Below are 13,778 nucleotides of genomic sequence, written 5' to 3'. Positions count from 1 at the left end.
CGTGGTAGAATTTCACCAACCCAGACCCGTAAGAGGCTGTTTCGTGGGGAAGACCGGTGGGTGAGCGTCGGGTATTCGGGGGGGTGTGCGCAGAGCATTTCGGTGATAAATTTAAAAGTAGAAGCTGACGGAAGTTGATTGGAGAAGAAGATGGGCTCCACCGCTACATCCAATCCGTGCAGCGTAATCAGTCGGGAGCCCAAAGTCGATGGTACGTATCTTTCGTCCTAAAGCATGGGCAGACGCGGACAGGGAGCACGGTATTTTGTGGATGAAAGGTGGGTCCCACATGCCGTTTGAGTGGGACCCACTTCTCTGGCCCCGCGCCGACCGCCGTCGCGGGTGGGACGGGGGACGGTTAATCCACTTTAGGAAAAGGAAAAAGGAGGCTATTCTGCGTTGCGGTGTATATAAAGAAAGACACGCACTCAGCTTGTCGTCGTTAATTGTTAGGTCGCAGAGAGAGAAAGAGAGAGAGGAGTGAGGCCTACGGACTCGCCGAGTTTGGTCGCGACGGAGAAGGCGAGGGCGAAAAGAGGTGGCGATGGGTTCGAGTGGGGGCCATGCGAGGGTGTGTTCCCATTAAATGAATCCTTCCCGACGCGAAAAAGGATTCGGGCTTTTCAAGGTGGACACCCCTCGTTTTCCACTTCCGAAAGGGGTGTGGCTCGGGTGAACGATGAACAGCTCGACCTTATGTCAGCTCCAAGCTTAACGACGAAGTCTCCGCTGTTCTTAGACCCCCCCCCCCCCCCCCTCTCTCTCTCTCTCTCTATCTTATCAACCATTTTAGGCACTAATGGTTTATTTCATCCTAATTATTTACAAAGGATTAAATACAGGGGAAGAATGTTTGGAGTCTCTCTGATTCTTTGGAGCTCATTAGTGTCAGCAAAGAAAAAACCATCTTTCATTTTTCAATACATTTTAATAATTTGCATTTTTAATAAAAAAATCGATTCCTAAATCAGTATTAATACTGCATTAGTTGTCAAAGCATATTAAATTAGTTTCGATTTCAAAATCGATAATTTTTGAATCGACAATTCCAAATCCTAAATTTTGAACTTAATATTAATTTTGACTCGAAGAAATCACAAAAGTACGATAATAAGAACTTATTCTTATCGATGAGGGAGGAGATAATAACATTGAAATGTGGACCAACAAACAATAAAACTCACCGCAATCAATCCATACCTAAATTGGACCGTACGCCTTTCTTGCGGCCATATACAATCAACTCAATCACCACCAGCATTAATATATAATAATAATAATAATAATAATATTATTATTATTATTATTATTATTGTTAGAATTATTAGAGGAGGGAAACCAAACTGCATCATCCACAACCGATGTGTCAGTACAGCTCGAAACAACCATCCAACTCGACATTGTTGGTTAGGGGATCCCGTGCACTCTCTCCATGTCACAATGCTCTCCTGTTTACGCTATTCATCACATCGAGCCCACACACGATAAGGCCGAGCGAAAGGGTTCGGCGACGGCGACGGAGACGGACGCCAAATCCCGTTCGAGTACAGTTGAATCCCTAAACAATCGAAACTGACAGCCGAATACGAACATAAAAATCCTCTCGCGATCGTTCTCCAATCATCGCACCCTCTGTCTCTTTTGTGTGCGAGAGAGAGAGAGAGAGAGAGCGGCAATGGAGTTAGAAGGTGAGAGACAATGGGCTCTCTTTCTTGGATTGTGCTCGTGATTTCGGCCGGTCTGGTCGGGTCGGGTCGTCGTGGGTCCTCGAGTGATTTTGTTGGGTATTCTGGTTCGAGTTCGGCGGGAGTGCACTGCGGGCGTTGGTTCTTGTCTCCGGGGAGTTTAGGGCGTCCCCGATGCGAATCTTAGTTGTTTCGCTTGGTAAGGGGCCGTTCTGTCTTAGTTCCGTGATGGAAATATCTTTTTCTTGGATTCTTGGTCGTGATATGGTGGAAAATTGAATCTTTTGTTGCTTGAGTGCTGAAACAGGGATACATTAGGGCATTTTTACGGATTTTTCTTTTGTTATTTGGTGCATATTTGTGTCGCTACGTAGAACTTAGTTTTATTTGAACTGTCGTCTTTCAGATTTTCCACGTTTCTTAGATGAATCTTCCTAGTTGTTTCTGATTGTATGAATAATATCGTACTATGATTTTTGGGGTCCATGAATGAGAAATGCCGGGGCAGATTGTCAACATATGTTCTGTTTTCTCTGCACCTTCATCTACACTATTTATCTGGTGGATTTGATCTTTTTTCATCGTCATAGTTCATTGCCATTGCTCTTTACGGGACGTTGGAATTTCAATTTGTGGTACGTGGGTCTGTGGAGTTAGAGAAACAGTCACATGATGTCGTGCGTGGATAATTATTTGGTGGTGTTGCATTAGTTAGCTAGTGTATTGTTTCAAGTTTATTGAAACTCTTACATCAGAAGGATCTTATAAGCCTTTCATGAAAGAACAATGAAATATCCATATGTTGAAGTAAACCATCAGAAGTCGGTTGTTTTTTATTGTCCCTTAATTGTTCTATATGTACCATAAGAGCTGTGCCACATCATTCTCTCTTCTCTTGACTGTCTACAGTGCAAACCTTTTCCCTTTATGTTCTGCTTCTCGTACAACCTGCCTTTCTTTATGATATTGTAGAGGAAGTACAATGGAGCGAACTTCGGAGAATCCAGTTCCAATACGTAAGTTGTAATGAACACCATCTTGCCCAACTTGGTGTGAGTAATTTATTTCATCGGAAATCGTTTGTATATTTATGTCTGACCCTAATCACAGGTTCTTCAAATATCCAATTAGTGAAAAACCTAAAGAAGGCCGATGATGCTTGGGAAATTCATTCCAACGTGCTTTATGGATCAAGTGATGCTAGCCTCTTTTCTAGCTCATTGCCGTGTCTTCGACATGATAAATGTATGCTTCTGTATTTGATGTTCGATAACTAGCTGCCAGTTTCTGTTAAGTTGACTATTTGTCTTTTATGAATGCTGTATGTCATTCAGTGAACTTTGCAAATGCATTGGGTGGTGTTCAATCCACAGTTGATGCATCTTTTAAATCGAAGAAGCCAAGCAAAGATGTCGAAGGTAAGGTCTCTGTGGATGATCTCAACCTTCAAGGAACTGGGCTTTTGTTACCTGATGATGAAGAAGCACTTTTGTCTGGCATAATGAATGATTTTGACCTCAGTGGATTGCCTAGTCAAGTTGATGAGTTGGAAGAGTATGACCTTTTTGGCAGTTTAGGGGGTATGGAATTGGATTCTGATTCTACGGAGAGCATCACAGTTGGTATAGCAAAGGCAAGCATCTCTGATGGTTTTTTAGGCAACGGGACTAATCAGCAGTCTTCACAATGGTGTTGGGCCTATTTCAGGAGAGCACCCATATGGAGAGCATCCTTCAAGAACTTTGTTTGTGCGGAATATCAACAGCAATGTTGAAGATTCTGAACTGCTGTCACTCTTTGAGGTAGTTTTATACTATAATTATGTTACTGTTTTCCTGCTTAAGCCTATACATACCTTAATGCTGAGCTGCAAGCACTGGTAAATTGCATTTGATGAAAATCATGCACAATGTTAAGAAAAATGTTCTTATTTATCATTTTACTAAATAAGTTTCCTGATTGTTCTAGTTGTATCCACCTGGAAGCACTTTTTCTGTGTGTCAGCAACACTTCAGCTATACTGATTTTCCATATTGATATACTTGAACATAATAAAAGATAAATTGTTGGTCTTATAATATTTTAGGCTTCTTAGCATCGCTGTTGAAGTTTTTCTTTTGGGATATTTGGGTTGGTTGGTAGAAGTTATCACAGAGAATCATCAAACAAAGTAGCTCATTGCTTGGATATTTTGTTTTTGTGGAATATTTGTTTACTCTATCTTCTTAGTAGCTGCTTCATTGTCTCATAGGCCCTTAGTACATTGTTGAATATCATCACCAGTGCTACTGAACTTCCTTCTCTGATATTCGAGGAGTTCCCTGTTCTGGTTATCCATGCTGACAGAGACTTACTAATACTGAATATTCATTATCTTTGTGCAAGCAAATGTATCAATAAAATGATTAAGTATATATGTCCTAGTCCAACAGAATTAAGTGATTGGAAGAAAATATTTTTCCCCTTGCATCTGATTTTTCATTGTAAAGGCTATATTTCTTGTCCATATCCTTGTAGCTATTTCTAATAACTGTAGGCGGTTTTTGAAGAAAAGCTTGATTGTTTGATAATCACATATAGAAATTAATTTTGTTGGCATGGTGAGAAGTCAATTCATGATTTCCTGTGTGAATATATATACCTTACCTATTCAACAAATCACGTTAAAACTAGTTATGATCTATTATATGACAACATACATTTTTTTCTTTTTTTGGAGTTTAATTATGTCTAATGTTGATTTTGATCTTCACATTGATTGATCGGATAATACTTATCCTTCTACCATTTCAGCTGAATCTTACTTAAGATGAAGTTGAAATTCTTTATGGACTCTTATCATTATGATTTAGGGGCTGCAGAAGAGATGAGGATTCCAAATCAACTCTTGCTTGGAAAAAGAGAAGACAAAAGGTTCTGAAATTGAAAATATAGAGCAAAAGAATTGTAGAAGAGAATGGATATATGGGTTTACTCCATTATAGTCTCATGCCTTGATAGTTGATAACACCTCACATGCTGGTTAAGGAAGAAAACCTCTGAAAACTAAAATGTTAAGCCTATCTAACCTATATGTGAGTGTAACTCAGTTGGAGATTCCTTGGATGATACCAGAAGTTCATTGAGACAATTTGGAAGCTTACAAATCCTAGTGCTTGATCCATAAATCCATACTTTGATGTTAGTAATGGCCACAATAGTTTTATGAGCTGTGTGGCCTTTCATCCAAAGGTGCTGTGAGTAGGACTCTGCCAGAGCTTTTACTGACGGTTGGAAGCATCAGTGACAGAAACAAATGAACTTTATTTAGGTAAACATATTGTATCAATAGAAGATAGGAAGACAAACCAGAGAGCTTTAAGTTTAGGTTGAAGTGCAGTGTAGTGTTTTATGTCACTATGTGGTTTGAAGGAAGACCTTATCTATGAACGGCAGTTTTCTCTCTTCCTTTCATGTTTGCACAAATAATTGAAGAATCCTGTAACATAGTCATGTACCCTCCTCTGCTGTTGGATGCCAGATTTTTTGTCTATCATGCAGATGTACTGGGTACTCCTTACACTTAGAACAGCTGGCATGATGCAGCACACCTGGTGATTTATTATTTTTGCAGTTGTCAGCATTATCATCTTCAAGCTTTTTCTTGCCAGTGATTGGTTCGTTCCACTACAGAGCATAACTCAAGATTGAGAAAGCTTCATAAAGCATTTAAACAGAAATTTATGACTTGCTTTCGAGCTGGCATCAACCTTATAAATTAACATGTCAAATTCATATACAAGGAATATCTAGTCTAAGATGATTTATCATAACACCTAAGAGGAATTATACATACTCCAATTTGTTAGAAAACTATACATGATTTTGTTATGACACAATGCATTTGTTAAGCTAGGATGAATTACTAGGTTTTAAATTATGATAAAATAATTTTTATATAAATTTTTATTTTTAGTCATGATATGTTACAATGATAAAACTAGTGTGCACTCCCTTTTTTTCTGCTCAACTGACGACTCTCTGCATTGTGATGCTGCTGTCTGCTTTCATGCACAATGCCAGTTATTTGGCCGATTTTGTGAGTATGCTAGTTTTATGGCCTTGTATGAAATATTCTTCTATAACATAAAATTTTTCTTGCCTATTAATTTCTTTTAATTTTTTCTAGTCATTTTTCTGACATCATACTGTATGCAAACACAGGGGATTTGTGATGATATCTTACTATGATATTCGATCTGCACGAACTGCCATGCGTGCTTTACAGAACAAGCCCTTGCGACGTAGAAAGCTTGACATCCATTTTTCTATTCCAAAGGTCTGATTACAGATACTTTCTCAGTTTATTTTAGTATCTGTAACACTTTTTATTTTCCATTGCTCGTTTGTTGTCTCTTTAATTTTCAGGATAACCCAACAGAAAAAGATATGAACCAAGGAACTCTTGTGATATTTAATTTGGATTCTTCAGTTTCTAATGATGATCTTAGGCAAATTTTTGGGGCATATGGGGAAGTTAAAGAGGTGGGAAATTTTTTCTTATGAATTTTTTCCCAGAAATTAATTTTCCCATAAGGTTACTAGCCTCTGAGTCCTGTGCAAAAATGTTGGTTACTGTGAGGCAGATAAGGGAAACTCCTCACAAGCGGCACCACAAATTTATTGAGTTCTATGATGTCAGAGCAGCAGAAGCTGCCCTTCGGTCATTGAACATGAGTGACATTGCTGGCAAACGAATAAAGCTAGAACCTAGCCGCCCTGGGGGAGCTCGTAGGAAGTATGTACATGATTTTAATTTTTGTATATTCTTTATCTTGGAAGAGAAATACTATTACAGTCTATAGCTGCTCTTTCTTTAATAGCACTAGTAGCTTAAAATCTTTAGTTTATATAAGTTCTACGAACTTCTAGTTTCATGCTTTTAACTTAAAAGCTTGACATGCATGGGGAAACAGTCTCAATCGTGGTTTTCTGTTAACGATATTCCAATCTTTTTGTGGTTGCTCCTTATTAAAGATCATGTGTTCTGAATCTTTATGTTTGACATTCTGAGTCATAGAGTAAGCCTCTTTGTGACTTGGTGACTAGGGTTTGAGTCATAAGAACAGCCTGTTTGCTTGCAAAGATAACACTGTGTATTGACCCTTCCTAAGTTCCATGTTAACAATATCCTTGTGCACTAGGATTGCCCTTTTCATTAGGAAAGAAACTTTGAAACATCAGTTATTTTCTAATTTCTTATTGTGGTCTGTAACTAAGCAACAATATGTTTGAGTTTTCTGGAAACGGTAAAAGCACTGTGTTTTTTCTTGTTTAGAGAAGTCATCTTTGTAATTGGTATACTTCTTCAAGTGGTGATGAATTTCTGGACTAATTTAGGTGTTCTATGATATACAAATCTATCAGCGTTATGTACTATAAATGACCATTCTTGTATTTGTAAAGATGAGCATGTATGGAGGCATTTGTAACCTACTTGAACTGCTAAATAATCCAGATTAGCTATCATGCAACTGAGTTCAATGTATGGTCTTTGTAATTAATCAAAGAATAACTAAGTATTTTAGATTTATAGTTTATAATTTTTTTATCTTACTTTTCATCCTAATGTTTTGGACAAATAGGGACCATGGAGTTAAGCTTGTCTTTTGCTTAATGATTGTATGTTTGTATATAAGTAAGAATTCAATTCTCAATCATACCAATCGTTATGGACTGTTGTTTTCCTATTTGACAGAGTACCATTATTGAAACATATAGCTTGATGCCAGTTCAGTCATCATTTTTATTTTTTATAATTTTATTTAATGTTACCAGATGGATGAGTTGGCATACTGTGTAATATACTGGTACTGTACCAATCCAGTAGTATCGAAACTGGTATCGACAAAGGTTTGAATCATTGAACATATATATGTAAATAGTTTTTATTGTGTAACAAAAACTTCAACAATGTAAAACTAGATTTTGTTCACAGGATGACATGTGATGGGCCTGAATTAAAAACCTGTAGTTCCAGTAGAGAAGGCCCATTCCACTAGCCAAGTGGTTGAGGCTGGAAGCTACCCAGACTTACATATGTACATCTAATGAGTCTCTATCAATTTGGCATAATATTATACTGTGAATTGCATGAGCTGCACGTGTTGCACTCTGGATGGTCACTGCATGCCTACTACCTGATGGTGATTAGATGTTCTAGGGACATGGATACCACAAATTATTTCTTTGAATTGAATTGCATTTGTGGTGGTTGCACGATGGAGATAAGTTGAGATATTCTAATAGATCTGATCACAAACTTTATCTTTTCCAAAATTTGGTTCAGAATGAAGCACCAATTGTTAGCTAATATTTATTAATTCAACTGTTATCATGACATGGTACCTCTAGTAAAGGAATTTAGAACACCATTAATGTTCTGAGCATCTGGATAAATAAAAGCAATGATAGAATAAATATCCACCATCATGGTAATTAGGTGGTGTATTGGCTAAATCCAGTGATTTAAAAAGCGCTAGGCGTTAAAAGGCGTCAAAGTCCAAAAACGTCCGAGACGCTAGGCGCTCGCCCAAGCGAAGCGAAGCGCTAAAATATAAAAATATATAATATAATTAATAAATATAATTATTTAAAATTTTAAATAAAAATATGCTATTAAATTAAGAAAATCTAAGATACAAAATCATAATGTCACATTAACAAAAAGTTTCAAATAAATAAAAATTAACAGTATTAAAATCAAAATAATATATTATTAATCTATTAACAACATTGAAAATTAATCATTTCAAATAAACTTAATAATATTAACAGTATACGTATACTGTTAAAAGGAAGTGTAAAAGGGTGCTAAGCCTGCTGACTGAGAAAAGAGGAAGCGGCAGCGGCGAGCGGTGGCAGCGGTGACAGCGGCAGTGGGAGGCGCGAGCGGCGATAGCGGCAGCGTTTGCGAGCGGTGACAATAGCAGCGTTTGCGAGCAGCGACAGGGGCAAGCAGCGGGATCGGGATCGGCAACGGCGAGGGTTAGGGTTCGGTTGTCACTTATATCAGTTTTAGTTGGTTCGATTGAACCAACTAACCATTATAGACCGAACTAGGACCGAACCAGACCTAAAATCCTGGTTCGGTCGCCTTGGTTAACCCGGGCGCTCGCCTGAAGCGCCCAGGCGACGCCTGTTTGAAGCGCGCAGCCTGGGAGATTAGCGAGGCACTCGAGCCTCGCCTCGCCTCGCCCGAGCGCCTTTTAAAATCGCTGGCTAAATCTTCATCAACTTTGTTCAATAGGAATTATTTTCAAGTACCCATATGGTGAGCGGTAAAACTATTTTGTCCTTTGACCGTAACAATCTTGAAGTAGTTCAAAATGTGGGTTTGATGTAGATCTTCATGTCATGAGTAGGTGACTTTCACCTTGGGACTCTATGAAGTTTGCTTCTCTCAGTTTATCAGAAATATTCTCTCATTAAAACTAGAGTCAGAGAAGCTGTGTGCTGTCATGAATGAGTTAGTTTACCACTTAAATTTAATGTCCTGAATGGACCCTCATCCGATATTTATATTCCTCTTTATTTGAGCATGAAAATAACTCAGAGCCATCATTATACATAAAAGAGTGGGTCTTTTGTGCTTTTAGAAGGCTACAGGATTATATTCTTGGTAATATATGGACCTGGAAGAAGGTGGAGAGTTCTGTTCTATTAAGGATTCTTATTTTGTCTAGGCTGGATTTTCGTATGATTACATTTACTCACAATATCGCTAGTTGTACTAAGAAGCACTGACAAAGCATATGGTCATATACCATTATTTCCTATACGCAAATTGTTTACATTCTTGTAAATCTTTTGGTGACTAGTTACTCTAGACAAATCAGTTTAACTTCTGATGGTGATGTCATTTGAAGTTTGACAACAAAATTTGTCTTCTACCTCAAGTTGATAGTTTGGGTTATTTTCTATTTGCCTACTGTGATGGATGGTTTTTACAGTCAAAATTCTCTTTGGAATTCTTATTCTTCTACTGAAATGCTCAAAGCTCAATCTTCTAAACAGCTTAATGCAACAACTGACTCATGAATTAGAACAAGATGAAAGTGGAGCTTATTGGCATCATGGGGGTTCACCTGTTACCAATTCACCTCCAGGTATAGTTGCTAGTATGCACCGTTGATATCTGGCAGTGTTATCCTTATTTCTCTTTAGAACTCTTAGCCTGTATTTGTAATTTGTCCTTTTTATGAGTTGAATTGTGGATGCCTCTTTGAATGACAGGTCCATGGGCACACTATAGTGCAAATGATAACAGTCCACTACAAGTTCTCAGTAAGTCCCCCAGTGGGTTAGCAAGTAGCCCTATTGGGAGTAATCATTTGACTACATCGGGTTCTGTACTTCCTTCGCTGATATCATCTGCCAAGATTGCACCTATTGGCAAGGACCAAAATAGGGTCAATCATGCTGACCATGTAATCTCTAGTAGCAGTCTATTACATGGTGGGTATCAGCATTCCCATTCCTTCCCAGATCATAGTTGTGGAATGGTGACCACAGCTCCTGGAAATTTAACTTCTTTTGGTCCTACTACTACAAAGTCTTCTGGTGTTGGGACTCTGACTGGCCCACAATTTCTCTGGGGTAATTCAACTTCGTACATGGAAAAACCAGAGTCATTCACCAGGCAGTCAGGAGCAACAGGAATATCATTCATGTCAAATGGACAAGGGCAAGGGAAAGGCTTTCTCTACTCAAGCTACCATGGCTCATTCATGGGATCATCTCACAATCAGCATCCCCATCATGTTGGGTCAGCTCCATCTGTTGTTCCTTTTGAGAGTCAGTATGGGTATTTTCCTGAGTCACCAGAGATTTCCCTCATGAACAAGTTTGCATTTGGAAATATTCGATCTAATGGAAATGATGGGACTTCAGTTATGAATATGACTCCTCTGTTCACAGTGAATCAAGGCATCTTATCAGGAAGCATGCCAGCTAATAATGCAACCAATATGAGGATGATGCCTGCTCCAAGATTTGGGCCTACGCTCTTTGGCAATGCTCCATATCCTGGACTAAGTTCCATAGGCATTGATAGTCTAGTTGATCAGTACCGCATTCGGCAAGTTGAAAACCACTGGAATCTAACATATAACAAACAGCAATATCAGCTTGATCTGGACAAAATTATTAAGGGGGAAGACACTCGGACGACGATAATGATAAAAAACATTCCAAATAAGTATATTTTCAAAAATATTATAATACTGTGTTTTCTATCATGCATTCAGAATCATAAACTAAATTGGGCTTTTAATTATTCCTTAGGTACATCTCAAATATGCTTTTAGCTGCAATAGATGAATCTCACAAAGGCACTTATGACTTTCTGTACTTGCCAATTGATTTTAAGGTGATTTGCACAAAATTTAATGCAGTGGTTTCGATAATAATGCCTTCTTAAACTAAACTAAATGTTGACTCTTATGTTTGCAGAATAAATGCAATGTGGGTTATGCATTTATAAACATGGTGTCTCCGTCACACATAATCTCCTTTTACAAGGTTGCATTCTGTTCCCTATTTGCTGGCACACTTCTAGTTAGGACTACTATCTAAAATGCTTATAGGTTGCTGAGGAAGTATATGGAAAGTGTAAAGTAGGCCTACTAAATATCCAAAATTATATGAGTTGGATATCTTCAATAACCTTCTGAATACATGTTCAGGCTTTCAATGGAAAGAAGTGGGAGAAGTTTAACAGTGAGAAGGTTGCTTCTCTGGCATATGCACGAATCCAGGGTAGATCAGCACTAGTTACCCACTTCCAGAACTCAAGTTTGATGAATGAGGATAAGAGATGCCGACCTATTCTTTTTTATTTTGAGGGAGCAGAGGCTGGTGATCAGGTAAGAGACCAAACAATTTCTGAGAGTTATATGGGAAAGCAGTCTAACATGCTGGATGTATAAAATCTGGCATTGAAAATGGTTTTCAGATTTGTTATCTCTGCTGGTTACATTGTGATAATCTGCAAGATATCTGATTGTGCACATGCAAAGGCTAAAATTAATGGTTTGCTTTTAACTGCATATGAATTGTTTGCACCATCAGTCTTCATATATAGTAGTTGTACGCATATTTATGCAGTTAAGCATGGAAAGAAAAACTCAACTCCAATTTCACATTTTTATCTTTTTGATGTTTCTTTAGTTTTCTTTTTCATTGAATCTCATGGTTAATGGCTGAAATTACCAGATTAGTAAGATGATTTCAAATGGTTCTAAATGTGATTAAATCTTTCATTGTGTTTCTTGAGGTTGGGATCAATTTTCTGAAATTGATTTTTTTGAATGATGAATGATGTTTGGTGAGGTTTGCTCCTTTATGTTCTAGGTGACCAGGGTTCGAATCATGAAAACAACAGCTCTTGTTGTATTGATCATTCTCAGATCTTGCATTGGTGGAAACCAATTTATTAGACCACCCATTTTTATGACTTGTAATTTCTTTCGTTCCAATACTACCATTGCTAGTCTTTTGTTCATTTTATGTGGATTACGGAATTCACTAATTTTTCATTTTTTTAGTTTGAGTATTTACTAAGCAAACTTGTATTATGATATCTGTGGCCTTTTATGTGTATACGTCTAATTCTCTGTCCTAGACTGTGTGAGATAACGTTTAAAATGCACATGTTTGCTCCATTCATTCTGGTCTCTTTGTCGAGTATTTTTTATCTAGTATTATGGAAATAATTGGCTAATAGATGTGAAGGTTTTGCAGGAACATGTTCCATCGAGCAGCATGCACGGACAAGAAGTTTTGGTGGTGAACTCACCTGAAAGTCTACAATGAAGCAGTCCAAATTTTGAGCCAGAGAAAAGCACCTTACCTGGAACAAGCTCGGAGGCGTAGTGTTCTTCACAGCGACCACCACGTTTCTGTGAATACTTATATTCTTAGGTACCAAGTGTAAGATACGGTGAGGGGGAAAACTGCAGGGGCAGTTGTATCAAAGGGGTGTCTCCACTTTTGAAGCCATGGATGCACCAAAGCACCATCTTGCCGGCCCTTGGTGGAAACGGAGACTGATAAGATCCTGCTTCTTGTACAGAATTAGAGTCAGAAAATGATGTAAAGGAATAATGCCCAAGTGTATAGGTAAGATCAAAGGTCAATCCGCTGCTAAGCACATTGCTAGCCAAGTGGTGCATGGTTTTTGGCCATCCTTGGCTCTCTTCCTCCGGTACCAAGTTATTGTTGTTCCAAGGTGCTAAGGTCCGGAGTTGGAAGCATCGTCTTCAACTGTAAATAAGGGCACAAAAATTCTTTACCCATTTAGCTTGTCAAATGTGGTATGATTTTTTAAAAAACTATTTTTATTAATGACATTATGTCTAAAAAGCGTCAGAATTTCTTTGATAATAAATAAATAAATGAATAAAAGTAAAGACATTTTAAGTCTTTTTAATGCTTAAAAGGTTTAATTCAAATGAGCAAGTAAATTAATTACAGCTTCATATGTTGATGACATCAACTTATGTGCATCTTTTATACTTGGGATAATAGTAGACCAGATGTGACGTGGGTGACCGACTCTTCGACACTGCGCTCCGTTGTCACGACCTGTTGTTTCGTCTCCACCTCCTTGGATAATACACCTACGCCTCCATCGCCATCGCCGGCTCTTGGTGGAGGGCGATGTGGGTGTCTGTCTGTCGGATCATTATCCCTGTATCGACATGTCTCGGCCGTGACTCCTTGGCCGGGCCAGAAACATTTACGAGCTCGAGCCCCCACCACCGTCCATCTCCAGGACGAGCCATCATCAATCGCTGCCATTGCCTCCGTCAACCTTACGTACCAGGTTTGTAATTTCTAAATTAACCCCTCCCATATATTTTTAATATGATATCTACATTCATTCGAATAATCTCAAGAGATATATGTTTAGCCAATGGTGACTTTTTTTAAGGTTTATGGGATATATTTACATCGAATGATAAATAAATAAAATATAAAATTACTATTCTGAGAGGGAGATAATAATTTTATTGAAGAAATATTAATTAAAAAAATCATTCTGCTAATATA

General features: G+C 38.1%; 1 protein-coding gene across 2 annotated transcripts; it reads left to right on the top strand.

Moving 5' to 3' along the window:
- The first annotated feature begins 1,382 nt into the window (after nucleotides 1-1,382).
- On the top strand, nucleotides 1,383-13,037 carry LOC103977058 (protein MEI2-like 2). Of its 2 annotated transcripts, XM_009392468.3 has the most exons (14): nucleotides 1,383-1,884; nucleotides 2,595-2,701; nucleotides 2,796-2,930; nucleotides 3,020-3,318; nucleotides 3,393-3,487; nucleotides 5,889-6,003; nucleotides 6,093-6,209; nucleotides 6,311-6,462; nucleotides 9,741-9,832; nucleotides 9,960-10,923; nucleotides 11,010-11,094; nucleotides 11,178-11,246; nucleotides 11,411-11,590; nucleotides 12,468-13,037. In XM_009392468.3, the coding sequence occupies exons 2-14, from the start codon at nucleotides 2,668-2,670 to the stop codon at nucleotides 12,537-12,539; spliced, it is 2,409 nt and encodes an 802-aa protein (XP_009390743.2). In that variant the 5' UTR covers nucleotides 1,383-1,884; nucleotides 2,595-2,667; the 3' UTR covers nucleotides 12,540-13,037. The 2 variants fall into 2 exon arrangements, with proteins under 2 accessions (XP_009390743.2, XP_064998235.1); XM_065142163.1 differs by lacking the exons at nucleotides 1,383-1,884; nucleotides 2,595-2,701; nucleotides 2,796-2,930 and having other exon boundaries at nucleotides 3,037-3,103; nucleotides 3,258-3,318; nucleotides 12,468-13,036.
- Nucleotides 13,038-13,778: the final 741 nt, after the last annotated feature.

This window comes from Musa acuminata, chromosome BXJ3-3 (genome assembly GCF_036884655.1).
Source record: "Musa acuminata AAA Group cultivar baxijiao chromosome BXJ3-3, Cavendish_Baxijiao_AAA, whole genome shotgun sequence".
Taxonomy (NCBI): domain Eukaryota; kingdom Viridiplantae; phylum Streptophyta; class Magnoliopsida; order Zingiberales; family Musaceae; genus Musa; species Musa acuminata.
This window is presented reverse-complemented; position numbering and strand designations above follow the sequence as displayed.